Source organism: Oncorhynchus keta, chromosome 34 (genome assembly GCF_023373465.1).
Source record: "Oncorhynchus keta strain PuntledgeMale-10-30-2019 chromosome 34, Oket_V2, whole genome shotgun sequence".
NCBI lineage: Eukaryota > Metazoa > Chordata > Actinopteri > Salmoniformes > Salmonidae > Oncorhynchus > Oncorhynchus keta.
In genome coordinates, this window is record NC_068454.1 from 16,504,712 (window position 1) to 16,531,776 (window position 27,065).

Here is a 27,065-nt window from a genome sequence, read left to right on the forward strand (position 1 = left end):
TAAATGTAAATGTAAATTACAAGGATGGCTCACCACAGAATTAAAACTTGAAATGGTTATGTGATCACTGATTGTTCTTTTATTAATGTGAAGTGTTTATGTGATTCTTAGATGAAATGTGTTGTTAATATCTGAGGGCGAGGGTGTCGCTATCAATGTGAGACATTTCTCCCAGAACAACTATGCTCTGCTGACATTGACGTTCTGCTTTATTTCCTGTCTGGTAAAAATATGAAAGCCTCCCTTTCAAATCAAATTATATTGGTCACATACACATGGTTAGCAGATGTTAATGCGAGTGTAGCAAAATGCTTGTGATTCTAGTTCCGACCATGCTGTAATATCTAAAAAGTAATCTAACGAATTCACAACAACTACCTTATACACACAAATGTAAAGGGATGAATAAGAATATGTACATATAAATATATGAATGAGCGATGGTCGTGTGGCATAGGTAAGATGCAGTAAATAGTATAGAATACAGTATATACAGTTGAAGTGGGATGTTTACTTACACTTTAGCCAAATACATTTAAACTCAGTTTTTCACAATTCCTGACATTTAATCCTAGTAAAAATTCCCTGTCTTAGGTCAGTTACAATCTCCACTTTATTTTAAGAATGTGAAATGTCAGAATAATAGTAGAGGGAATGATTTATTGCAGCTTTCCTTTCTTTCATCACATTCCCAGTGGGTCAGAAGTTTACATACACTCAATTAGTATTTGGTAGCATTGCCTTTAAAATGGTTAACTTGAGTCAAACATTTTGGGTAGCCTTCCACAAGCTTCCCACAATAAGTTGGGTGAATTTTGGCCCATTCCTCCTGACGGAGCTGCTGTAACTGAGTCAGGTTGTAGGCCTCCTTGCTCGCAAACGCTTTTTCAGTTCTGCCCACACATTTTCTATAGGATTGAGGTCAGGGCTTTGTGATGGCCCCTCCAATACCTTGACTTTGTTGTCCTTAACCCATTTTGCCACAACTTTGGAAGTATGCTTGGGGTCATTGTCCATTTGGAAGACCCATTTACGACCAAGCTGATGTCTTGAGATGTTGCTTCAAAATGCCCAGATAGTTTTTTTTCCTCATGATGCCATCTATTTTGTGAAGTGCACCAGTACCTCCTGCAGCAAAGCACCCCCACAACATGATGCTGCCACCCCCATGCTTCACGGTTGGGATGGTGTTCTTCGGCTTGCAAGCCTCCCCCTTTTTCATCCAAACATAACGATGGTCAAACACTTCTATTTTTGTTTCATCAGACCAGAGGACATTGCTCCAAAAAGTACGATCTTTGTTCCCATGTGCAGTTGCAAACCGTAGTCTGGCTTTATCTGGTTTTGGGGAAGTGGATTTTTCCTTGCTGAGCAGCCTTTCAGAATATGTCGATATACTGTAGGACTCGTTTTACTGTGGATATAGATTTTTTTGTAATGGTTTCCTCCAGCATTTTCACAAGGTCCTTTGCTGTTGTTCTGGGATTGATTTGCACTTTTCGCACCAAAGTATGTTAATCTCTAGGAGACAGAATGCGTCTCCTTCCTGAGCGGTATGACGGCTGCGTGGTCCCATGGTGTTTATATTTGCGTACTATTGTTTGTACAGATGAATGTGATACCTTCAGGCATTTTTTTCTGAGGTTCTGCCTGATTTCTTTTGATTTTCCCATGATGTCAAGCAAAGAGGCACTGAGTTTGAAGGTAGGCCTTGAAACACATCCACAGGTACACCTCCAATTGACTCAAATTATGTCAATTAGCCTATCAGAATATTCTAAAGCCATTACATAATTTTCTGGAATTTTCCAAGCTGTTTAAAGGCACAGTCAACTTAGTGTATGTAAACTTCTGACCCACTGGAATTGTGATACAGTGAGTTATTAGTGAAATAAGCTGTCTGTGAACAATTTTTGGAAAAATGACTTGTGTCATGCACAAAGTAGACGTCCTAGCCGACTTGTGGTCGAGATTTGAGTCTGTATGTTGGAAGCATCCTCTCTATGGCTGTTTAGCAGTCTGATGGCCTTGAGATGGAAGCTGTTTTACAGATAGAAGAGAGACAGAAGCTGTTTTACAGTCTCAGTACAGTCTCAGTATTTTTGGCCTTCCTGTGACATCGGGTGTTTGATGCTGTCCTGGAGGGCAGGTAGTTTGCCCCCGGTGATGCGTTATGCAGACCTCTTTACCCCCTGGAGAGCCTTGCGGTTTGGGGTGGTGCAGTTGCCGTACCAGGTGGTGATACAGCCTGACAGGATGCTCTCGATCAGTGGTCTAAAACACTGCATCTCAGTACAAGAGGTGTCACTGCAGTACCTGGTTCGAATCCAGGCTGCATCACTTCTGGCAGTGATGGGGCCCGTCGTTGTGGACTATGAATCCCATTGTTAGGGCGGAGACACAAGCATCTCGACACTATATCCAGTTTCTCTGTTTACTGTGCAAATACAAATATGAGTAATGGAGAGCACTGTAAAATATGGCATACTTAGCATACTGATAGGTATTAGGCCTACACAGATCAACACATGGTTCACTTGAGGGTGCTGTTAAAATAGGTCCAAATATCATCATCTGGATCAACTTAAACCATTGTTTACCACCTGGGAATTCTTGCAACTTTATTGCAACTTTCTTAAGACACATTAAACGGAGGTTTTAACATGAGCCATTTGCTTCACTGTATGGCAACAGCCGTACATTAATTTGGACCCTGATATTTGGTGAGCTACTCTCCAGTTGAAAAATGCCCAATTTCTTATGGACGCTATCTGTGATGTTACTCTCTGAACTGGCCTTACTTGAGAACACTAGTTTAGACTGTATCTGTGACGCAATTTCTTTGGTAGGAAATCTGTTGAGGTCAATGTTTCCATGTGTTGCATTGTCAATATGTAGGTAGCCTAAAGGCTTCCTGTTCTTTAAAGATAAATGTATACTGTATACGATAATGTGGGCCTATTGATATATTCATGTAATATTGTGGCATTTTTTCCTTACATGTGTAATTTATTGATTTGCAGGATCATTAAAGCCTTCCAAATTGAGGATATTTACTATTATTTTTGTTGTTGTTGAACAGCGATGAGGGCGCCTCTGAATGTTTTTATCATTAGTTCTTCGCACACATGAGCACAATGCGAACTCAACGCGCCACCTATTGGTCCTTTCCGGAACAACACCACGAGACGAGAAATAGCCTGTCAAATAGATGAGCCCTAGACACAGCAAGCGCTCGACAGGAGAGCATCTCCCTCACGGAGTCGGCTCTCGGTTAATGCACGATGGTAGGGAAGAGCGGCCCGCCTTCCCCGATGGCTGAGTGAGTGAGGATGCGACTCCCCAGCTCCATATTTGTTTCGGTGTCTCTGTTCACGGCTGAGACCACGGCAGCCCTCTACCTCAGCTCCACATACCGCTCCGACGGCGACCAGATCTGGCAAGGGCTCACCCTCCTCTTCACCCTAGTAACGTCGGTGCTCGTGCAGCTGACGCTCACCTTCATTCACCGGGACCTTAGCAGGGACCGACCGCTTGTTCTTCTGCTTCACATCCTGCAGCTCGGACCCATCGTGAGGTAAGTAGCCGGTGAAAGAGGGGAGAGAGCCGTGCTCTCCTACAGTTTCCCGTTATTTATGTGCGCTCTACCATCACCACACCACCTCCAGATCCGTAGCATCATGCAGTCGTAAGTAGGCTAGTCCACCACTGCTTATCTCTAAAGCTGCCTGGCAAAGATTGTACAATATCTCGCCTTGAATGAAAATGTTTGGTAGACAATGACCAAACAGTGGCTGAAATGAGTGACAACGTCTTGGGTGATTCAATGTTGTTTCAATACAATGGAGATTTAAATTCCCCCCAACTGTCGGGGGAATGCTCAATGTGTAACCTCATAAGAATATTATAGCCTGACGATGGAGAATCGGAGCTCAACGTGTCAGTCTTGCTGTCTTTGTTGTTGTGGCCCTTTTGTCTCTTGCTACAGGCCACAACACACACTGCGCCGTGCGCAGTAGGGCCTGCAGAGCCAGGGGCGGATTTAGTCATTTGGATGCCCCAGGCAGAGCCCAGGTTTTACAACCTGGAGTCAGGGGCAGAGATAACATTGTAACCGTTTATCTGGGACACCCGAAATAATATGATATGTTAAGTTTAGTATGGCATGTATTAAGTTGTGAATGTCCATCATCCATTTTGTATGATATATTATGATCACAATATGACAAATTGCAATTCCTACAATATGTTATACATTGCAATTCCTACAATATGTTACAAATTGCAATTCCTACAATATGTTACGAATTTGCTAAATGTATGATATCTTACGAATTCCAATGTTAGCATTCTAATGTTAGCATAGATAGGTGGCTAATGTTAACTAGGCTAGGGGTTAAGGTTAGGGTTAATGTCAGCAGAGGCTCCTTAGAGGAGGAAAGGGAGGACAATCCTACTCAGTGAATTTCCTAAAAATAAAAAGAGTGAAACATTAAAAAGTTAGATAAAACTATACTAAATATATTAATGTCACCAAACTGATTAAAACACACTGTTTTGGAATGAAGGTCTACTGTAGCCCCAACAGCACTCTTTGGGGTTGCACCATGGTGTAGCCAGAGGACAAGCTATTTTCCATCCGCCTCAGGGTACATTGACTTTAATACAAAACCTATTGAACCCCATCCATAGACTTACACAGTAATTATTAAGACTTACGGAGGATGTCCTCCAACCTACAGGAGCTCTTGCAGCATGAACTGACATGTTGTCCACCTGTAATGGCTCTCGTCGGTGGAAGGAAGAGTGGACCAAAGCGCAGCGTGGAAAGTGTTCATGATATTTAATTTCAAGAAACACTCAAACAAAAATACCAAATCCCCAAAAGCGAACAGTTCCGTCAGGCACAGACACTAAATAGAAAATAACACCCCACAAAACCCAAACGGAAAATCACAACTTATATATGATCCCCAATCAGAGACAACGATAGACAGCTGCCTCTGATTGGGAAACACACTCAACCACAAAACAACAAAGAAATAGAAAACATAGATTTTCCCACCCGAGTCACACCCTGACCTAACCAAACATAGAGAATAAATAAGGATCTCTATGGTCAGGGCATGACGACCACCCAATCAAAGGATCAGAGAATGAATCTAGTAAAAGAAAGCTACAGCTACCTAGCACTGCAGTGCATAAAATGTGGTGAGTAGAGAAAGACGATAGTTGAACTGTTTTGAACAAATTAACTTATAAAAAATTAAGGAGAAGCAGCAGAGAGAGAGAGCTATATTTAGTTATTTTTTTACTTTCACTTCCACTTCCATAACTAGCTAATGTAGCTCGCTAATATAGCCTACTCAAACACCCAGCTCAAAAAAAGAGAAATGCTATTTATATTAGCTGGCTATCCAACACCGGAACTCTTCCAAGTCAAGGTAAACCTTCGGTTTTATTAATTTATTGCCACTGGGGCCCGCCAGTGAAACTGCTAAACTGCTTGCTTTACACTGTACTGCGTGATTGTAGTGGGTTTACTAACGCATTAGGTCTAGTAGCTATGTTGACTATGACGTTAGCTAATATGGTGACATTGACAACGATGTAGGCTGTGTGTAGTGGTTAGCGGTTATGATATGAAGGTTTGGCTTGAATTGTTTTTTTTGCCTGGTCACAGAGAGCTGTTGTGTTGTGCACTGAATTCCACAAGTGAAGGGAAAATGTGAGAGTAGGAGAGCAGGTAGATGCGAGAAGGAATAATACAACGAGCAAAGTGATGTTGCTGTTTGTATGTGGCTGCTATGAAAGTGAACTGTGTGTGCGGGTGATCAGGGGTGTACTCATTCCGCTGATTCTGTTGAAAATGTTTCTTAAACAGAACGAAACTAGGATAAACCTACCTGAATTTGTCCAATAGAAACGCTTGTTTGCAACTGTTTGGACTAATGATTATACCCTAGATCAAGAGTGGGCAAGGCAATATTGAATGTGTCACTGTCTGTCACCTTGGTTACTCCAATTGTCTCTCGACCTGTGCAACTACGTTATAAACTTTCATTCTTAGGCTAGGATGTAGCAACCTCGTGATGGGTATAGGGAAAATTATCATGTAGTAGCCTAAACCTATCGATGTTACATTGAGCTGGGCGAATGGAATATGAATGAGGGGGGTGTCCTTGAGTGGAGCATCGGGGGGCCTCAAGCGGAGAAATTATAAAAAATAAATGATTCCTAGTATTATTTGTTTTAAATTATTCCCAACTCACAAGACCCCTTGATGATGTGAGGTCTGAGGCAATTGCCTATTCTGCCTTATGGTAAGTCCGCCACTGTGCAGACCTGATCAATAGGCCTAGTCCCATGATCAATATAGCACACCGCAAACCACTGCAGCACCGCATGAACAACACACCAACCGCTTTAGCTGCATAAGGAGCCTTCATTTAAAGACCCTGGAATGCGACCGACCATTGACCACTCATTACTCTAATCAAACGCCCTAAATAACACATAGGCCTATCAATATACAGTCAATTCATTATGGAGGCCCTAACTGAAAATATATCAAATTTGTCCTTGCTATAGCTGCCTGAGCAATAATCCACAGTGCAGGCCTATTGTGAGATATGAACTTGTGTTTGGTTTATATGTCGATTGTCCATGACAGCAGCTCAGTATTCCCATGACTGGTGTTGAATCAGAGGTAATATAACACCCATAGCCATAATCTTCTCCTGCTGAGTCTCTGTTGTTTAATGATTTTCTTGACCTCCCATGGAACTGCTGTCTTTGTGTGGGAGGGCAAACCTCCAAGAATGCCTTGATAGTTCTGTCCTACTGGATAAAAAGGTATACCCAAACGCGCTTCAGGCCAGATTAAATGAAAAAGGGGGATCAGGTGCTCGACCGAGGGACTTGAAAATCCAAAGAACATTCCTTCAACTGGTGACTATCCGGGAGAATAAAGAGGATCACTGTTTCTGTGTAAATCTGATAGATTTATTGACAAGACAAATAGTTCTGTCCTACTGTCATGGTCCCTGACCAATAAATAACTAGGCTGGTATAGCAGTGACTATGCAGTATGTATCCCTGAATAACCCCCATACGTATATAGCCCATATACACCCCATAATAGGCCAGGCCCTACCCTGTCCCAGACACTTAGTTATCAGTTATCAGTAAGCCCAGTACTGGCCTGGCCATCTGCCCTTCATGGCCAGACTCAGTAGGAATTTATACTGATCCCATCTCTAGAGAGACACACTGACCACAGTTCTTCCTACTGGATGGATGCACCAAATGATCAGAGACACGCACAGTTTTGGAATCTGCAAACCAGAGGACTACAGAAAACACCCACCCAATAGCTACAGAATACACCCACGGCATTGCAGCCTTCTGCAATGGAATATGCAAATAGTAGAATCCTTGGGTATTACCCTTGGACTCAAGGTGCTCAGTTGATTCGAGTTTCACTGACCAGGGCCGTAACAACATATGAGGACACCGAGGTCCGGACCTCAGTAATTTTGTCTAATTTGAAGGGGAAAAAAAGAATACAAATATAAATGTTATACACAATAAAGAAAATAATTTACGAATCAACATAAATATTGCTCCCAGTGCTGATCAAAGCTCAGAAAGCTTATTTTCTTGATCTGACTGAGTTCTAATCACACAGGTCTGCCTCTTTGCGAATGAGTGGAATCATGAACAGTGGTTTGTTTTTTATGTTCGCCTGCTTCCGCCCGATTTGCCTTTTTAGCAGCACATTCATCACTCTCAAACGGCTTACTCCGCCCTCTGACGTCACAGGCCAAGGGCCTGAGATGCCGGACAAAAGGCCACTTTAAAACCGTCCTGCGACTCATGCCGTGTCAACAGACATCCCCCCAAACAAACAAAAACCGACTCTCTGAGATAGCCACTTTTAAATATGTCAGTCAGTCAGGGGCTAGTTGCCAGCAGATACTTCTATTGCAATAACGTTGAAGGGCTCTGGCTATTATTACTTAGCCAGCTAAGCCACTACATCACTGATATAGTGATTTGAGGCAATGTCTTAAGTAGTTGAACATGTTATTACTCCAACCTCGTTTTAATTTTTGAAAAAAACCCCACTATCAAATCACATGCGCCGAATACAACAGGTGTAGTAGACCTTACAGTGAAATGCTTGCTTACAAGCCCTTAACCAACAATGCAGTTAAGAAAATACATTTAAAAAAGTAAGAGATAAGAATAACAAATAATTAAAGAGCAGCAGTAAATAACAATAGCGGGACTATATACAGGGGGTACCAGTACATAGTCAATGTGCGGGGGCACCGGTGTCGAGGTAATTGAGGTAATATGTACATGTAGGTAAAATGGCTATGCATAGATAATAACAGAGAGTAGCCGCAGCGTTCCAGAGGGGGGAGGCAAGGCAAATAGTCTGGGTCGCCATTTGACTAGATGTTCAGGAGTCTTATGGCTTGGGGGTAGAAGCTGTTTAGAAGCCTCTTGGACCTAGATTTGGCACTCTGGTACCGCTTTCCGTGCGGTAGCAGGGAGAACAGTCTGTAATTAGGGTGGCTGGAGTCTTTGACCATTTTTAGGGCCTTCCTCTGACACCGCCTGGTATAGAGGTCCTGGATGGCAGGAAGCTTGGCCCAGTGATGTATTGGGCCGTACGCACTACCCTCTGCAGTGACTTGCTGTCGGAAGCCGAGCAGTTGCCATACCAGGCAGTGATGCAACCATCACTCTCAATGGTGCAGCTGTATATACTTTTGAGTATCTGAGGACCCGTGCCAAATCTTTTCAGTCTCCTGAGGGGGAATAAGAACAAATTCTTATTTACAATGACAGCCTACCCCGGCCAAACCATAACCTGGACGACTCTGGGCCAATTGTGCGCCGCCTTACGGGATTCCCAATCACGTCCGGTTGTGATACAGCCTGGAATCAAACCAGGGTCTGTAGTGACGCCTCCTGCACTGAGATGCAGTGCCTTAGACCGCTGCGCCACTTGGGAGCCCCTATCTATAACAGTGGACACTCACTGACACTATGGCTAGCCTGTGGGTATGTGTGATGTTGTGTTTCCTAGTTGAACAGATAGATGGATATGTGATGTCATGCATCACTCAAAGCTGATGGGGTGTTGTTGAATAATGCTTGGCAGTAACGGCCTCTGGATATATGGCCTGCATCTCTTGAGTCTAAAATGTAATGATGGGTCTAAAAGCATGTATCTCTGACTCACGCCCTTGCTCCTCCATTGCACAGGCAGCTCTAAGAATAGCACATGTTGCTGCTTCCTGGTTCTTATCTGTGATAACACAAGTGGAGAAGGCAGGGTATCAGTCTGCACAGAAGCAGGAGGCCACATCCTGAAAACATACAGCATACACTAGACTGTGAAGTGAGGCCAAATGACCAAAATGTACATTTCTGCTTCTGGAATGTATGGAGATGTTTAATTGAATAGTTTTAATTACATTTATTTGAAAGGGGCAGTACACAGGAAACAAGTGCCACCATGTGCAAGATTTAGACAAGAGGGCAATTCCCATGGACTCCCTGGGCAGGTGGTTAAAGCATCGAAATAGCTTTGTTGCTGTCTTTCTCCATTAACATGATTGAGTTACCCATTGTGACTTATTCATTTATATTTGATTCACTCTCACCCTAACTGCTCCAGTTCTCCATTACAAGTCTGTGATCACTTTCCTACTGTTGTAATTATGTTCTAAAGCCAGCCCCTTGCCTGCAGTCTCTAGTTACCACACACACACACACACACACACACACACACACACACACACACACACACACACACACACACACACACACACACACACACACACACACACACACACACACACACACACACACACACACACACACACACACACACACACACACTAATTCATCATACAGGTCTAATTGGAAATGCTATGCGACGCTCGGACACTAAATCCCTTGATTGCAATTTCAATATTGCTTCACCATCAAGGTAGCTAAATGACGGACTGTATGTTGTATGTAGGGCCCAAAGATGTTTCTTCCCATGTGACCTGAACTATTCTGAGATCTATAGCCTCAGGCCCAGTGTCCTTGTCAGGGCATATGGTCAAGTAAAATCCCTGGGCCTAGACTACTACTGTATAGCATACTGATACGTGTGGGCTCTGATATTTAGCAAGTGTGTTGCTAAAGCTGTTAGGATTAGGATAGGGTTAGCAGTAGAGTTAGCAGTTAGCAGCGCAGCCTTTTAGCTGATGCATACTATTACCACTTTGCGTGTCACTGGGAGGCTGTTTAGCCTGATAAACAGCCTGTCCCTCACTGGCCCTGTGACCGTAAAGCTCCCTGCCTCGTCTTTTATTGGCACCGTGGAAAAGAGCTGCTTTACCCAGACAGAGTGAATGAGTTATACTGCCCTGGCCCTGGCCCACAGCCCAGTCACACACCCGCCCACCCGGGCCTTTAGTCTTTAGCCGCATTGGAAGATGACTGCCTCGAGTCTCCTGCTCTACTTAGAAGCCTGGGTATGTCATGTTGACTAATGTGTGGAGCTGCAACTGGTCAACTCACGGATAGAGTTTGGGGTGTTACTATGGGACGTAGTAGATCCAGCTGGCTGTTGATAGTAGTGTTTATGTTGATAGTGATCTAGGTGGTGTTTATGTTGATAGTGTTGCAGGTAATGTTTATGTTGATAGTGTTGCAGGTAATGTTTATGTTGATTGTGTTGCAGGTGTTGTTTATGTTGATAGTGTTGCAGGTGGGGTTTATGTTGATAGTGTTGCAGGTGGTATTTATGTTGATTGTGTTGCAGGTGGTGTTTATGATGATAGTGATGCAGGTAATGTTTATGTTGATAGTGATGCAGGTGGTGTTTATGTTGATAGTGGTATTTGGTGATAGTGATGCAGGTGGTGTTTATGCTGATAGTGATGCAGGTGGTGTTTATGTTGATAGTGGTGTTTGGTGATAGTGATGCAGGTGGTGTTTATGCTGATAGTGATGCAGGTGGTGTTTATGTTGATAGTGTTGAATGTGGTGTTTATGTTGATAGTGTTGAATGTGGTGTTTATGTTGATAGTGTTGAATGTGGTGTTTATGTTGATAGTGTTGCAGGTGGTGTTTATGTTGATAGTGATGCAGGTGGTGTTTATGTTGATAGTGATGCAGGTGGTGTTTATGTTGATAGTGTTGAATGTGGTGTTTATGTTGATAGTGTTGAATGTGGTGTTTATGTTGATAGTGTTGAAGGTAGTGTTTATGTTGATAGTGATGCAGGTGGTGTTTATGTTGATAGTGATGCAGGTGGTGTTTATGTTGATAGTGGTGTTTGGTGATAGTGATGCAGGTGGTGTTTATGCTGATAGTGTTGAAGGTGGTGTTCATGTTGATAGTGTTGAAGGTGGTGTTCATGTTGATAGTGTTGAATGTGGTGTTTATGTTGATAGTGTTGCAGGTGGTGTTTATGTTGATAGTGTTGCAGGTGTTGTTTATGTTGATAGTGTTGCAGGTGGTGTTTATGTTGATAGTGATGCAGGTGGTGTTTATGTTGATAGTGATGCAGGTGGTGTTGCAGGTGGTGTTTATGTTGATAGTGTTGCAGGTGGGGTTTATGTTGATAGTGTTGCAGGTAATGTTTATGTTGATAGTGTTGCAGGTAATGTTTATGTTGATAGTGTTGCAGGTGGTGTTTATGTTGATAGTGTTGCAGGTAATGTTTATGTTGATAGTGATGCAGGTGGTGTTTATGTTGATAGTGATGCAGGTGGTGTTTATGTTGATAGTGTTGAATGTGGTGTTTATGTTGATAGTGTTGAAGGTGGTGTTCATGTTGATAGTGTTGCAGGTGGTGTTTATGTTGATAGTGTTGCAGGTGTTGTTTATGTTGATAGTGTTGCAGGTGGTGTTGATGTTGATAGTGATGCAGGTGGTGTTTATGTTGATAGTGATGCAGGTGGTGTTGCAGGTGGTGTTTATGTTGATAGTGTTGCAGGTGGGGTTTATGTTGATAGTGTTGCAGGTAATGTTTATGTTGATAGTGTTGCAGGTAATGTTTATGTTGATAGTGTTGCAGGTGGTGTTTATGTTGATAGTGATGCAGGTAATGTTTATGTTGATAGTGATGCAGGTGGTGTTTATGTTGATAGTGATGCAGGTGGTGTTTATGTTGATAGTGGTGTTTGGTGATAGTGATGCAGGTGGTGTTTATGTTGATAGTGATGCAGGTGGTGTTTATGTTGATAGTGGTGTTTGGTGATAGTGATGCAGGTGGTGTTTATGCTGATAGTGTTGAAGGTGGTGTTCATGTTGATAGTGTTGAAGGTGGTGTTTATGTTGATAGTGTTGAAGGTGGGGTTTATGTTGATAGTGTTGAAGGTGGTGTTTATGTTGATCGTGTTGAAGGTGGTGTTTATGTTGATAGTGATGCAGGTGGGGTTTATGTTGATAGTGTTGCAGGTAATGTTTATGTTGATAGTGATGCAGGTGGGGTTTATGTTGATAGTGTTGCAGGTGGTGTTTATGTTGATAGTGATGCAGGTGGTGTTTATGTTGATAGTGTTGAATGTGGTGTTTATGTTGATAGTGTTGCAGGTGGTGTTTATGTTGATAGTGTTGAATGTGGTGTTTATGTTGATAGTGATGCAGGTGGGGTTTATGTTGATAGTGTTGCAGGTGTTGTTTATGTTGATAGTGATGCAGGTGGTGGTTATGTTGATAGTGTTGCAGGTGGTGTTTATGTTGATAGTGTTGCAGGTGGTGTTTATGTTGATAGTGATGCAGGTGGTGTTTATGTTGATAGTGATGCAGGTGGTGTTTATGTTGATAGTGATGCAGGTGGTGTTTATGTTGATAGTGTTGCAGGTGGTGTTTATGTTGATAGTGTTGCAGGTAATGTTTATGTTGATAGTGATGCAGGTGGGGTTTATGTTGATAGTGATGCAGGTGGTGTTTATGTTGATAGTGTTGCAGGTGGTGTTTATGTTGATAGCGATGCAGGTGGTGTTTATGTTGATAGTGTTGCAGGTGGTGTTTATGTTGATAGTGTTGCAGGTGGGGTTTATGTTGATAGTGTTGCAGGTGGTGTTTATGTTGATAGTGTTGCAGGTGAGGTTTATGTTGATAGTATTGAAGGTGGTGTTTATGTTGATAGTGTTGAAGGTGGTGTTCATGTTGATAGTGTTGCAGGTGTTGTTTATGTTGATAGTGTTGAATGTGGTGTTTATGTTGATAGTGTTGAATGTGGTGTTTATGTTGATAGTATTGAAGGTGGTGTTTATGTTGATAGTGTTGAAGGTGGTGTTCATGTTGATAGTGTTGCAGGTGTTGTTTATGTTGATAGTGATGCAGGTGGGGTTTATGTTGATAGTGTTGCAGGTGGTGTTTATGTTGATAGTGATGCAGGTGGTGTTTATGTTGATAGTGATGCAGGTGGTGTTTATGTTGATAGTGATGCAGGTGGTGTTTATGTTGATAGTGTTGCAGGTGGTGTTTATGTTGATAGTGTTGCAGGTGGGGTTTATGTTGATAGTGTTGCAGGTGGTGTTTATGTTGATAGTGTTGCAGGTGGGGTTTATGTTGATAGTATTGAAGGTGGTGTTTATGTTGATAGTGTTGAAGGTGGTGTTCATGTTGATAGTGTTGCAGGTGTTGTTTATGTTGATAGTGATGCAGGTGGTGTTTATGTTGATAGTGATGCAGGTGGTGTTTATGTTGATAGTGATGCAGGTGGTGTTTATGTTGATAGTGATGCAGGTGGTGTTTATGTTGATAGTGTTGAATGTGGTGTTTATGTTGATAGTGTTGCAGGTAATGTTTATGTTGATAGTGATGCAGGTGGTGTTTATGTTGATAGTGTTGAGGGTGGTGTTTATGTTGATAGTGTTGCAGGTGGTGTTTATGTTGCTAGTGTTGCAGGTGGTGTTTATGTTGATAGTGATGATAGAGATGTGCGTTATTCTAGTAGTGCCATATGTGTGATGATGCTGTTGGTAAGGGAGCAGTTCATTGATGTTTGTTTTGGTTTCTATTGTTGTATGTTATCATCAATGTATTCTAGAGGCTGTATTTTCCAGCGATTGCAGGATTTGTATTTATTTGATTTATTTCACCTTTATTTAACCAGGTAGGCTAGTTGAGAACAAGTTCTCATTTGCAACTGCAACCTGGCCAAGAGAAAGCAAAGCTGTTCGACACAAAACAACACAGAGTTACACATGGAATAAACAAACATACAATCAATAATACAGTAGAACAATCTATATACAGCATGTACAAATGAGGTAGGATAAGATATGTAAGGCAATAAATAGGCCATGGTGGCGAAGTAATTACAATATAGCAATTAAACACTGGAATGGTAGAATGTGCAAAAGATGAATGTACAAGTAGAGATACTGGGGTGCAAAGGAGCAAGATAAATAAATAAATACAGTATGGGGATGAGGTAGATTGGATTGGCTATTTACAGGTGAGCTATGTATGAATTGGTGCAGAGATCTGTGAGCTGCTCTGACAGCTGGTGCTTAAAGCTAGTGAGGGAGGCAAGAGTCTCCTCCATCTTTAGTGATTTTTGCAGTTCGTTCCAGTCATTGGCAGCAGAGAACTGGAAGGAGAGGCGACCAAAAGGAAGAATTGGCTTTGGGGGTGAACAGTGAGATATACCTGCTGGAGCGTGTGCTACGGGTGGGTGCTGCTATGGTGACCAGTGAGCTGAGATAAGGCGGGGCTTTACCTAGCAGAGACTTGTAGATGACCTGGAGCCAGTGGGTTTGGCGACGAGTATGAAGCGAGGGCCAGCCAACGAGAGCGTACAGGTCGCAGTGGTGGTTAGTATATGGGGCTTTGGTGACAAAACGGATGGCACTGTGATAGACTGCATCCAATTTGCTGAGTAGAGTGTTGGAGGCTATTTTGTAAATGACATTGCCGAAGTCGAGGATCGGCAGAATGGTCAGTTTTACGAGGGTATGTTTGGCAGCATGAGTGAAGGAGGCTTTGGTGCGAAATAGGAAGCCAATTCTAAATTGAATTTTGGATTGGAGATGTTTAATGTGAATCTGGAAGGAGAGTTTACAGTCTAACCAGACACCTAGTTATTTGTAGTTGTCCACATATTCTAAGTCAGAACCGTCCAGAGTAGTGATGCTGGACGGGCGGGCAGGTGCGGGCAGCGATTGTTTGAAGAGCATACATTTAGTTTTACTTGCATTTAAGAGCAGTTGGAGGCCACGGAAGGAGAGTTGTATGGCATTGAAGATCATCTGGAGGTTAGTTAACACAGTGTCCAAAGACGGGCCAGAGGTATACAGAATGGTGTCATCTTTAGAGAGGTGGATCAAAGAGCGACATCATTGATGTATACAGAGAAGAGAGTCGGCCCGAGAATTGAAACCTGTGTCACCCCCATAGAGACTGCCAGAGGTCAGGACAACTGAACTCCGTCTGAGAAGTAGTTGGTGAACCAGGCGAGGCAGTCATTTGAGAAACCAAGGCTGTTGAGTCTGCCAATAAGAATGTTGTGATTGACAGTGTTGAAAGCCTTGGCCAGGTCGATGAATATGGCTGCACAGTAATGTCTCTTATCGATCGATGGTGGTTATGATATCGTTTAGGACCTTGAGCGCGTCTGAGGTGCACCCATGACCAGCTCTGAAACCAGATTGCATAGTGGAGAAGGTACGGTGAGATTCGAAATGGTCGGTAATCTGTTTGTTAACTATAAGGATAAGATATTGTGTGAAAATACAGAAAAGTTCTTGCACACTGTTAAGAGTTTGAGACACTCCCATGGGTTTGGTATCCACAGAATTGTTCATAATGTCTTCCACATCTTCCCTCGTTATTTTAGTATTTATGTGCTGCTGTAGGTGTGTGGAGGCCTTGTGTACCCCACTGCATTAATCATGTTTTATGTGTGTGTGTGTTCCTCTGCTGCTGTAGGTGTCTGGAGGCGTTCTGTATCTACGGCAGTGTGGGCCGGGTAGAGGAGCCGTATGTCAGCATCACGCGGAAGCGCCAGATGCCCAGGGGGGGCCAGTCTGAGGAGGTGGAGAGACAGGTGGGGCAGGCAGAAGGCAAGCTGTTCACCCACCGTGCCGCCTTCGCCCGCACCTCTGTCATCCAGGCCTTCCTGGGCTCCGCCCCCCAGCTCACCCTGCAGCTCTACATTTGTGTCCTGCAACAGGGGGTATCCATCGGCAGAGGTGAGTGGTGTGTGTGTGACTGTGTGTGTGAGGTAGAGAAGTGTGACTTATAGTTGTTTCAATTTTCAGTGTCTGTATATGTTTGTGTTTCTATGTATGTGTGTGCGTGTATGTTTTCTCTCTGTTTGATCACACTTGAGTCATCTTGAGTTCCATGCATTGAGGGACAGAGGCCCCCAGCTTTCTCAGTATATAGGAACCTCTTTGAGCCTGCACATGAACATAGTTGAGTTATATCTGCTGGTTACCCCCTATAGAGGCTCACTACAGAGACACAGTCCTTCCCCCAAATCCCTCCAGGCCAGGCCACCCCCCTCAGAGCAGTTTCACTATGGCGTGGGCTGATTAGCTAAGTGCCACGTTGGAAATAAGCGGATGGTGTTTTCATGACTCAAAGTGGTATTACGCAACACTCTCTCACACTCTGCTATCAAGGTATTTTATTTAGATCACAGTCTTCAAACTCACTGTTTGAAATAACTGTTTTCATCTGCCATCTGAATCATGATTATGCATAATATAGGAACTAGTATCACAGACACATTTGAGTTATGTCACACAGTCTGCTAATACTTCCCTGTTTTATTTTCTGTTATTGAGAATGTCATTCCAGACTGAAGAACTGCTTTGCTGTCCTAGACTGTTTATGCTAGTTAATAACCTACCTGTACGTTTCGGTGGCCTTACAGAGTCGTTACAAATTGGTGGCAGCGGATTTTGGGATTAACAAATCAATTCGCTAACAGCAACTCACTCGTTTGGCTAACATTAGCTTGCTATCTGCGTGGGAAAATGGAGGGAGAAGTCAAACAACCCGGGAACAACAATCGACAGATGGTGGTAGATCAGCCAGGTGCAAAGGACAGGCGGATTGACTGGCTGGCGTTCATACCAGAATCGTTTGAGTGGAAAGAATGGACTGCTTGGATTGGACCGTTTGAGTGGAAAGAATGGACTGCTTGGATTGGACCGTTTGAGTGGAAAGAATGGACTGCTTGGATTGGACCGTTTGAGTGGAAAGAATGGACTGCTTGGATTGGACCGTTTGAGTGGAAAGAATGGACTGCTTGGATTGGACCGTTTTGAGTGGAAAGAATGGACTGCTTGGATTGAACCGTTTGAGTGGAAAGAATGGACTGCTTGGATTGGACCGTTTGAGTGGAAAGAATGGACTGCTTGGATTGGACCGTTTGAGTGGAAAGAATGGACTGCTTGGATTGAACCGTTTGAGTGGAAAGAATGGACTGCTTGGATTGGACCGTTTGAGTGGAAAGAATGGACTGCTTGGATTGAACCGTTTGAGTGGAAAGAATGGACTGCTTGGATTGAACCGTTTGAGTGGAAAGAATGGACTGCTTGGATTGAACCGTTTGAGTGGAAAGAATGGACTGCTTGGATTGACCGTTTGAGTGGAAAGAATGGACTGCTTGGATTGAACCGTTTGAGTGGAAAGAATGGACTGCTTGGATTGGACCGTTTGAGTGGAAAGAATGGACTGCTTGGATTGGACCGTTTGAGTGGAAAGAATGGACTGCTTGGATTGGACCGTTTGAGTTAGATCGTTTGAACTTTCCCATGCTTTCACTGAGGGAAATTTGCATTTGAGCATACTGACTGGAATCTTACCTTTTTTTCAGGACAGGAAACTTAACGTGGGTGAGTGCATTTGTAAATTTGGCCATGATTTAAGCAGGCTAGCTTCAAGGGTTTACCCAGATTAGAGTGTGTGCGCACGTGATTCGCTTGCACGAGCCCATTTTATTACACAGTGGTTGCAGTGATCTTCGTATTCACCTGCGCAAGGCAGGACCAGAAATATTGGAAAGGGAATTAGCATTGCTACAGAACTTGATCAGATAAGACCGCTAGAATTGCTTGTCACGCCCTGGTCTTAGTATTTTGTGTTTTCTTTATTATTTTGGTCAGGTCAGGGTGTGACATGGGTTATTTATGTGGTGTGTTTTGTCTAGGTTTGTGGTTTCTTGGGGGGGCACAGGGAGAGTGTGGCAGAGTCAGGAGTCAGACCTGAGCCAACTCCCCCTGTTTATCATAAGGAGCCAAGGAGGAAACCAGAACCAGAGCCGGTGTTGGAGGTGAGCGAAGCAGAGACTGTGAAGGAGTTCATGGGGAAATTGGAGGAGAGAGTTATGAGGGAGTTGCTGTGTTGGTGCATGAGGCACGGAATTCGCCCGACGGAGCGTGTCGGGGATTTGATGGCACCTGGGTCAGCTCTCCATACTCGTCCTGAGGTGCGTGCTAGTCGGCTGGTGAAGATGGTGCCAGCCTCACGCACCAGGCCTCCTGTGTACCTCCCTAGCCTTGCACGTCCTGTGCCAGCTCAGCGCTATAGTGCGCCTAGCAGTACTAACCGTGGCGGGCGTGGTACTGGTCAGGCACCGTGTTATGCGGTGCAACGCACGGTGTCCCCAGTACGCGTGCTTAGCCCGGTACGCTACATCTCAGCTCCTCACATCTGCCGGGCTAGCGTGAAGATCCAGCCAGGGCGGTTGGTGCCAGCCCTGCTCTCAAGATCTCCAGTACGCCTTCACGGTCCGGTCCATCCAGTGCCACCTCCACACACCAGCCCTCCGGTGACAGCTCCCCGCACCAGGCTTCCTGTGCGTGTCCTCGGCCCAGTACCACCAGTGCCAGCACCACGCATCAGGCCTACAGTGCGACTCGCCTGTCCAACGCTGTCGGAGCATTCCTCCTCTCCAGCGCTGCCGGAGTCTCCCGCCTGTCCAGCGCTGCCGGAGTCTCCCGCCTGTCCAGCGCTGCCGGAGTCTCCCGCCTGTTCAGCGCTGCCGGAGTCTCCCGCCTGTTCAGCGCTGCCGGAGTCTCCCGCCTGTTCAGCGCTGCCGGAGTCTCCCGCCTGTTCAGCGCTGCCAGAGTCTCCCGCCTGTTCAGCGCTGCCAGTCTCCCGCCTGTTCAGCGCTGCCAGAGTCTCCCGCCTGTTCAGCGCTGCCAGAGTCTCCCGCCTGTTCAGCGCTGCCAGAGTCTCCCGCCTGTTCAGCGCTGCCAGAGTCTCCCGCCTGTTCAGCGCTGCCAGAGTCTCCCGCCTGTTCAGCGCTGCCAGAGTCTCCCGCCTGTTCAGCGCTGCCTGAGTCTCCCGCCTGTTCAGCGCTGCCAGAGTCTCCCGCCTGTTCAGCGCTGCCAGAGTCTCCCGCCTGTTCAGCGCTGCCAGAGTCTCCCGCCTGTTCAGCGCTGCCAGAGTCTCCCGCCTGTTCAGCGCTGCCAGAGTCTCCCGCCTGTTCAGCGCTGCCAGAGTCTCCCGCCTGTTCAGCGCTGCCAGAGTCTCCCGCCTGTTCAGCGCTGCCAGAGTCTCCCGCCTGTTCAGCGCTGCCAGAGTCTCCCGCCTGTTCAGCGCTGCCAGAGTCTCCCGCCTGTTCAGCGCTGCCAGAGTCTCCCGCCTGTTCAGCGCTGCCAGAGTCTCCCGCCTGTTCAGCGCTGCCAGAGTCTCCCGCCTGTTCAGCGCTGCCAGAGTCTCCCGCCTGTTCAGCGCTGCCAGAGTCTCCCGCCTGTTCAGCGCTGCCAGAGTCTCCCGCCTGTTCAGCGCTGCCAGAGTCTCCCGCCTGTTCAGCGCTGCCAGAGCTGTTAGTCTGCAAGGAGCAGCCAGAGCTGCCAGTCTGCAAGGAGCAGCCAGAGCTGCCAGTCTGCAAGGGGCCGCCAGTTAGCATGGAGCAGCCAGAGCCGCCAGTCTGCATGGAGCAGCCAGAGCCGCCAGTCTGCATGGAGCAGCCAGAGCCGCCAGTCTGCATGGAGCAGCCAGAGCCGCCAGTCTGCATGGAGCAGCCAGAGCCACGTTTCTTGTTTTGTATTGTTCGTGTTTATCTTCATTAAAGATGTATCGAAATAACCATGCTGCATTTTGGTCCGCCTCTCTTTCACCGGAAGAAAACCTTAACATTGCTTGAAAACCAAGACACTGCACAATACAAAGTGAACATGTGTGGCACAAGCAAGGTCACTCTGCCTCCAGTTGGAAACAACATCAGAGTTCCAAAAGAGATGTTTGAGTCATTGTGTGAGAGCTTTGCATAGTGTGGTCCGAGGTACAACATCTAGCAGAGGAGGAGCCACATCAGAGGGATGCATATTAGAGCAGATATCGTTTCCAGGGTCTTCTACAGCAGCAATGGGAGATCTAGGTTCCCCGGGAGCGACAGAGGATGACCGATGGCAGAGGCCTGCTGGATGAAAAAAGATTGTCCTGACGTGGAAAAGGACAGCACAGCATCGGCTTAAACTACACTCACAGCTGACCAGTCCACAGCAAGTGTTGTGGGGAGTGGGGTTTACCTTGAGTGCAAAATGGCTGACTTCGAGTGTGAGGTCATAGTGGACTCGTGGGCCCAGGTTTCCATGGTACATGAACAGGTATGGAGAAATGCTACTGGAGGTAAGAGTGGTACATTGTAACCATACCACTGCACAGTTAAAGTAGCAAATGAACAGTTTCTCTCAGTACTGGGAGCTGGTCCACAGTCATGAACATTGACGGTCTGAAACTGACCGGGGACTTTGTCGTTGTGAGTGACACAGACCAGTGTGCACTGATAGCGACAGACTTCATGGTAAAATACGGGGCTGTACTTGATTTACAAAAGAAAACATGCTGTGTTTTGGGGAAGCAGAGTACACTGATTTTCAGGAGAAAGGCATGGAGAGCTTATAAAGTGATGACTGACACGATTATACACTCCAGAAGTTACATATAAGTTGAGGGTACAGTAAACAATGGCAAAATTGAGGATCTTCTTGAGCTGTGTGCTGAAGTCACTGATACAAGTTGGCAGCTCAGTGAAGGGGAAAATGCCAGTGCGGGTGATGAATGTCACCCCTGATTCACAGTTACTGCGGGAGGGCACTGAACTGGGGTTTCTCTATCTGGGAGAAGGGTAGTGAAGACACTATCGTTGCTAGCCTACAGGATTCTAAACTGCCGCCGTACTCTCCCACCACAGCAAAGTGGGACATAGAACAGTTAATGCAAGAACTGGACATAGATTACAGACAGCTAACTGAGGTGCAGCTGAAAGCTGTAAAGGAAAAGGTGACAGCGTCATAGGATGCCACCTTTCCAACAAGTCAGTTCATCAAATTTCTGCCCTGCTGAAGCTGCCCCAGTTAACTGTAATTGCTATTATTATGAAGTGGCTAGGAGCAACATCGGCTCAGCAGCAAAGTGGTAGGCCACACAATCTCACAGAACGGGACCGCCAAGTGCTGAAGCACGTAAAAATCACCTGTCCTCAGTTGCAAAACCCACTAACGAGTTCGAAACTGCCTCTGGAAGCAACGTCAGCACAAGAACTGTTTGTCGGGAGCTTCATGAAATGGGTTTCCATGGCCGAGCACCCGCACACAAGCCTAAGATCACCATGCGCAATACCAAGCGTCGGCTGGAGTGGTGTAAAGCACGCCAGCATTGGACTATGGAGCAATGGAAACGTGTTCTCTGGAGTGATGAATCACGCTTCACCATCTGGCATTCCAACGGACGAATCTGAGTTTGGTGAATGCCAGGAGAATGCTACCTGCCTGAATGCATAGTGCCAACTGTAAAGTTTGGTGGAGGAGGAATAATGGTCTGGGGCTGTTTTTCATGGTTCGGACAAGGCCCCTTAGTTCCAGTGAAGGAAAATCTTAAAGCTACAGCATACAACAGCTGCCAACTTTGTGGAAACAGTTTGAGGAAGGCTCTTTTCTGTTTCAGCATGACGATGCCTCTGTGCACAAAGCGAGGTCCATACAGAAATTGTCGTGATTGGTGTGGAAGAACTTAACTGGCCTGCAGAAGAGCCCTGACCTCAACCCCATCGAACACCTATGGGATGAATTGGAACGCCGACTGCAAGCCAGGCCTAATCGCCCTGTTGTGGCTGAATGGATGCAAGTCCCCACAGCAATGTTCCAACATCCAGAGGAAAGCTTTCCAAGAAGAGAGGGGGCCCAAGTAACTGACAGAGACAGTCAGGTCATGGCCTAGCCCCAAGTCACAGACAGAGACAGTCAGGTCATGGCCTAGCCCAGAGTCACTGACTGAGACAGTTAGGTCATGGCCTAGCGCCGAGTCACAGACAGAGACAGTCAGGTCATGGCCTAGCCCTAAGTCACAGACAGAGACAGTCAGGTCATGGCCTAGACCCGAGTCACAGACAGAGACAGTCAGGTCATGGCCTAGCCCCGAGTCACTGACAGAGACAGTCAGGTCATGGCCTAGCCCTAAGTCACAGACAGAGACAGTCAGCTCATGGCCTAGCCCCGAGTCACTGACAGAGACAGTCAGGTCATGGCCTAGCCCCGAGTCACTGACAGAGACAGTCAGGTCATGGCCTAGCCCCGAGTCACTGACAGAGACAGTCAGGTCATGGCCTAGCCCCGAGTCACTGACAGAGACAGTCAGGTCATGGCCTAGCCCCGAGTCACTGAAAGAGGCAGTCAGGTCATGGCCTAGCCCCGAGTCACTGACAGAGGCAGTCAGGTCATGGCCTAGCCCCGAGTCACTGACAGAGACAGTCAGGTTATGGCCTAGCCCCAAGTCACTGACAGAGACAGTCAGGTCATGGCCTAGCCCCGAGTCACTGACAGAGACAGTCAGGTCATGGCCTAGCCCCGAGTCACTGACAGAGACAGTCAGGTCATGGCCTAGCCCCGAGTCACTGACAGAGACAGTCAGGTCATGGCCTAGCCCCGAGTCACTGACAGAGACAGTCAGGTTATGGCCTAGCCCCGAATCACTGACAGAGACAGTCAGCTCATGGCCTAGCCCCAAGTCATTGACAGAGACAGTCAGGTCATGGCCTAGCCCCGAGTCACTGACAGAGACAGTCAGGTCATGGCCTAGCCCCGAGTCACTGACAGAGACAGTCAGGTCATGGCCTAGCCCCGAGTCACTGACAGAGACAGTCAGGTCATGGCCTAGCCCCGAGTCACTGACAGAGACAGTCAGGTCATGGCCTAGCCCCGAGTCACTGACAGAGACAGTCAGGTCATGGCCTAGCCCCGAGTCACTGACAGAGACAGTCAGGTTATGGCCTAGCCCCGAGTCACTGACAGAGACAGTCAGGTCATGGCCTAGCCCCGAGTCACTGACAGAGACAGTCAGGTCATGGCCTAGCCCCGAGTCACTGACAGAGACAGTCAGGTTATGGCCTAGCCCCAAGTCACTGACAGAGACAGTCAGGTCATGGCCTAGCCCCGAGTCACTGACAGAGACAGTCAGCTCATGGCCTAGCCCCAAGTCATTGACAGAGACAGTCAGGTCATGGCCTAGCCCCGAGTCACTGACAGAGACAGTCAGGTCATGGCCTAGCCCCAGTCACTGACAGAGACAGTCAGGTCATGGCCTAGCCCCGAGTCACTGACAGAGACAGTCAGGTCATGGCCTAGCCCCGAGTCACTGACAGAGACAGTCAGGTTATGGCCTAGCCCTTGTCACTGACTGAGACAGTTAGGTCATGGCCTAGCGCCGAGTCACAGACAGAGACAGTCAGGTCATGGCCTAGCCCTAAGTCACAGACAGAGACAGTCAGGTCATGGCCTAGACCCGAGTCACAGACAGAGACAGTCAGGTCATGGCCTAGCCCCGAGTCACTGACAGAGACAGTCAGGTCATGGCCTAGCCCTAAGTCACAGACAGAGACAGTCAGCTCATGGCCTAGCCCCGAGTCACTGACAGAGACAGTCAGGTCATGGCCTAGCCCCGAGTCACTGACAGAGACAGTCAGGTCATGGCCTAGCCCCGAGTCACTGACAGAGACAGTCAGGTCATGGCCTAGCCCAGAGTCACTGACAGACAGTCAGGTCATGGCCTAGCCCCGAGTCACTGAAAGAGGCAGTCAGGTCATGGCCTAGCCCCGAGTCACTGACAGAGGCAGTCAGGTCATGGCCTAGCCCGAGTCACTGACAGAGACAGTCAGGTTATGGCCTAGCCCCAAGTCACTGACAGAGACAGTCAGGTCATGGCCTAGCCCCGAGTCACTGACAGAGACAGTCAGGTCATGGCCTAGCCCCGAGTCACTGACAGAGACAGTCAGGTCATGGCCTAGCCCCGAGTCACTGACAGAGACAGTCAGGTCATGGCCTAGCCCGAGTCACTGACAGAGACAGTCAGGTTATGGCCTAGCCCGAATCACTGACAGAGACAGTCAGCTCATGGCCTAGCCCCAAGTCATTGACAGAGACAGTCAGCTCATGGCCTAGCCCGAGTCACTGACAGAGACAGTCAGGTCATGGCCTAGCCCCGAGTCACTGACAGAGACAGTCAGGTCATGGCCTAGCCCCCCGAGTCACTGACAGAGACAGTCAGGTCATGGCCTTAGCCCGAGTCACTGACAGAGACAGTCAGGTCATGGCCTAGCCCCGAGTCACTGACAGAGACAGTCAGGTCATGGCCTAGCCCGAGTCACTGACAGAGACAGTCAGGTTATGGCCTAGCCCCGAGTCACTGACAGAGACAGTCAGGTCATGGCCTAGCCCCGAGTCACTGACAGAGACAGTCAGGTCATGGCCTAGCCCCTTGAGTCACTGACAGAGACAGTCAGGTCATGGCTAGCCCCAAGTCACTGACAGAGACAGTCAGGTCATGGCCTAGCCCCGAGTCACTGACAGAGACAGTCAGCTCATGGCCTAGCCCCAAGTCATTGACAGAGACAGTCAGGTCATGGCCTAGCCCCGAGTCACTGACAGAGACAGTCAGGTCATGGCCTAGCCCCGAGTCACTGACAGAGACAGTCAGGTCATGGCCTAGCCCCGAGTCACTGACAGAGACAGTCAGGTCATGGCCTAGCCCGAGTCACTGACAGAGACAGTCAGGTTATGGCCTAGGGAGTCACTGACAGAGACAGTCAGGTTATGGCCTAGCCCCTCACTGACAGAGACAGTCAGGTCATGGCCTAGCCCCCAGTCACTGACAGAGACAGTCAGGTCATGGCCTAGCCCCAAGTCACTGACAGAGACAGTCAGGTCATGGCCTAGCCCCGAGTCACTGACAGAGACAGTCAGGTTATGGCCTAGCCCGAGTCACTGACAGAGACAGTCAGGTTATGGCCTAGCCCAGTCACTGACAGAGACAGTCAGGTTATGGCCTAGCCCCAAGTCACTGACAGAGACAGTCAGGTCATGGCCTAGCCCCGAGTCACTGACAGAGACAGTCAGGTTATGGCCTAGCCCCGAGTCACTGACAGAGACAGTCAGGTCATGGCCTAGCCCCGAGTCACTGACAGAGACAGTCAGGTTATGGCCTAGCCCCGAGTCACTGACAGAGACAGTCAGGTTATGGCCTAGCCCCAAGTCACTGACAGAGACAGTCAGGAGGTTCAGACCAGATTTTGCAGCTACGGCGGAGCCCTTGTACAGATTTACAGATAAGGGGAAAACGTTTGAGTGGCACGCAGCGTGTGAAGTGGCCTTTATTGAACTAAAGTCCAAGCTTACCACATCCCCCATATGTGCTTTCTCTGACCTAAATCTAGATTTCATAATGGATACTGACACATGTGACACAGGCATAGGGGCCGTCCTCTCCCAGAAACATGAGGGGAGGGAGAGAGTAGAAGCATATGCCAGTTGGCCACTGTCAAAACAGGAGAGGATGTACTCAACTACCAAGAAGGAGCTTTTTGCTGTGGTACTGTTTCTTTTTTTTTTCAATTTAAAGTTTTATTAAGTTTTCTTGTTTTTCAATCAACCAACAAAACACATTCCACATTCACAGATGTGACAGGCTTTAAAAAAAGAAAAAGTCAAAAAATAATAATACATTTGAAAAAATTAAAATACAATTAAAATTAATGATAAAGTCGAATAAAAGCATTTATTTTTCTTAATCTATATATTTTCCTTGGTACATACATACATACATACATACATACATACATACATACATACATACATACATACATACATACGTACATACATACATACATACACACACACACACACATACGCACACGTACTCAAAAACTAAATTAAAATAAAAACACAAAAAAATATATAACACTTGCAGCAGCACTATCAAGGTTCTTATCAGCTATTTCAAACATTCGCTGAGACGACGGACCAATAATTCATTTTTAGGTTTTACAGTACCTTACACAACATGTATCTGCGCATTTCCCTAGTCACCAAGGTCCTTTTCCCAGATTATTTTCAAAGGAGTAAAGGAGGAGCTTCCTTTCTCAGAAAGGAGTCTATAGATGTAAGATATTTTGCCTTTAATGGATTGTGCTGTGACAAGAATGGTTTCAACTTCATTCAACTGAGTTCTAAACCTCCTCTTGTAGGTAAATGAGGAAATTACATGTCTAATTTGAAGATATTTAAAAAAAAAAATGGGATCTTGGCACATCGAATTCACTGCAGAGCTCTTGAAAGGATTTCAGTGTAGTGGTTTTCTGATGAAATAGGTCTGAAAAGGTCCTGATTCCGAGAGTATGCCAAAGATTAAAGTTGGCATCCCTCAGGGCTTTTGGCAAGTCTGGGTTGCCTACTATAGGCGAGTGAGAACATATTTGGGAGGAAATTACCAGGTATTTCTTACAGTCCCTCCTCGCTAGTAGTGTGCTGTAAATCACAAAGGTTTTGGCGATGTTGCCCACTTCACTAAAGTTATTAATGAATATAATTGAGCTTAAGGGCAATGAACCACAGGATTGGGCTTCTATCTGAATCCACGTTGACTCTTGTCTGTTTGTGATCCATGTTAGCATGTTGCGGATTTGGGCAGACCAGTAGTACAATTGAAGGGAGGGAAGGGCAAGACCACCTTTAGATTCAGGTTTTGATTAAGTGGAAAACTTGATCCTAGGTTTTTTATTGCCCCATATAAATGTGGTG

The 27,065-nt window shown here is 46.4% G+C and overlaps 1 protein-coding gene across 8 annotated transcripts in view; it reads left to right on the top strand.

Annotated features, from left to right (window-relative positions):
• Positions 1–2,420: 2,420 nt before the first annotated feature.
• Positions 2,421–27,065, top strand: part of xk (X-linked Kx blood group (McLeod syndrome)) — a 39,871-nt gene continuing 15,226 nt past the window's right edge. For 6 of the 8 annotated variants that reach the window (XR_008089891.1, XR_008089890.1, XR_008089892.1 and 3 more), the window contains exons 1-2: positions 2,421–3,577; positions 15,964–16,226. Coding sequence is in view for 1 of the 8 variants with exons in the window: in XM_035749457.2 (XP_035605350.1) it covers positions 3,333–3,577; positions 15,964–16,226 (508 nt within the window). In the remaining 7 variants the exon portion in view is untranslated. Of the gene's footprint in view, positions 3,578–10,548; positions 11,275–11,727; positions 11,762–12,221; positions 13,156–13,614; positions 15,700–15,963; positions 16,227–27,065 lie in introns of those variants that run through there. The other 2 variants (XR_008089894.1, XR_008089895.1) reach the window with 2 other exon arrangements.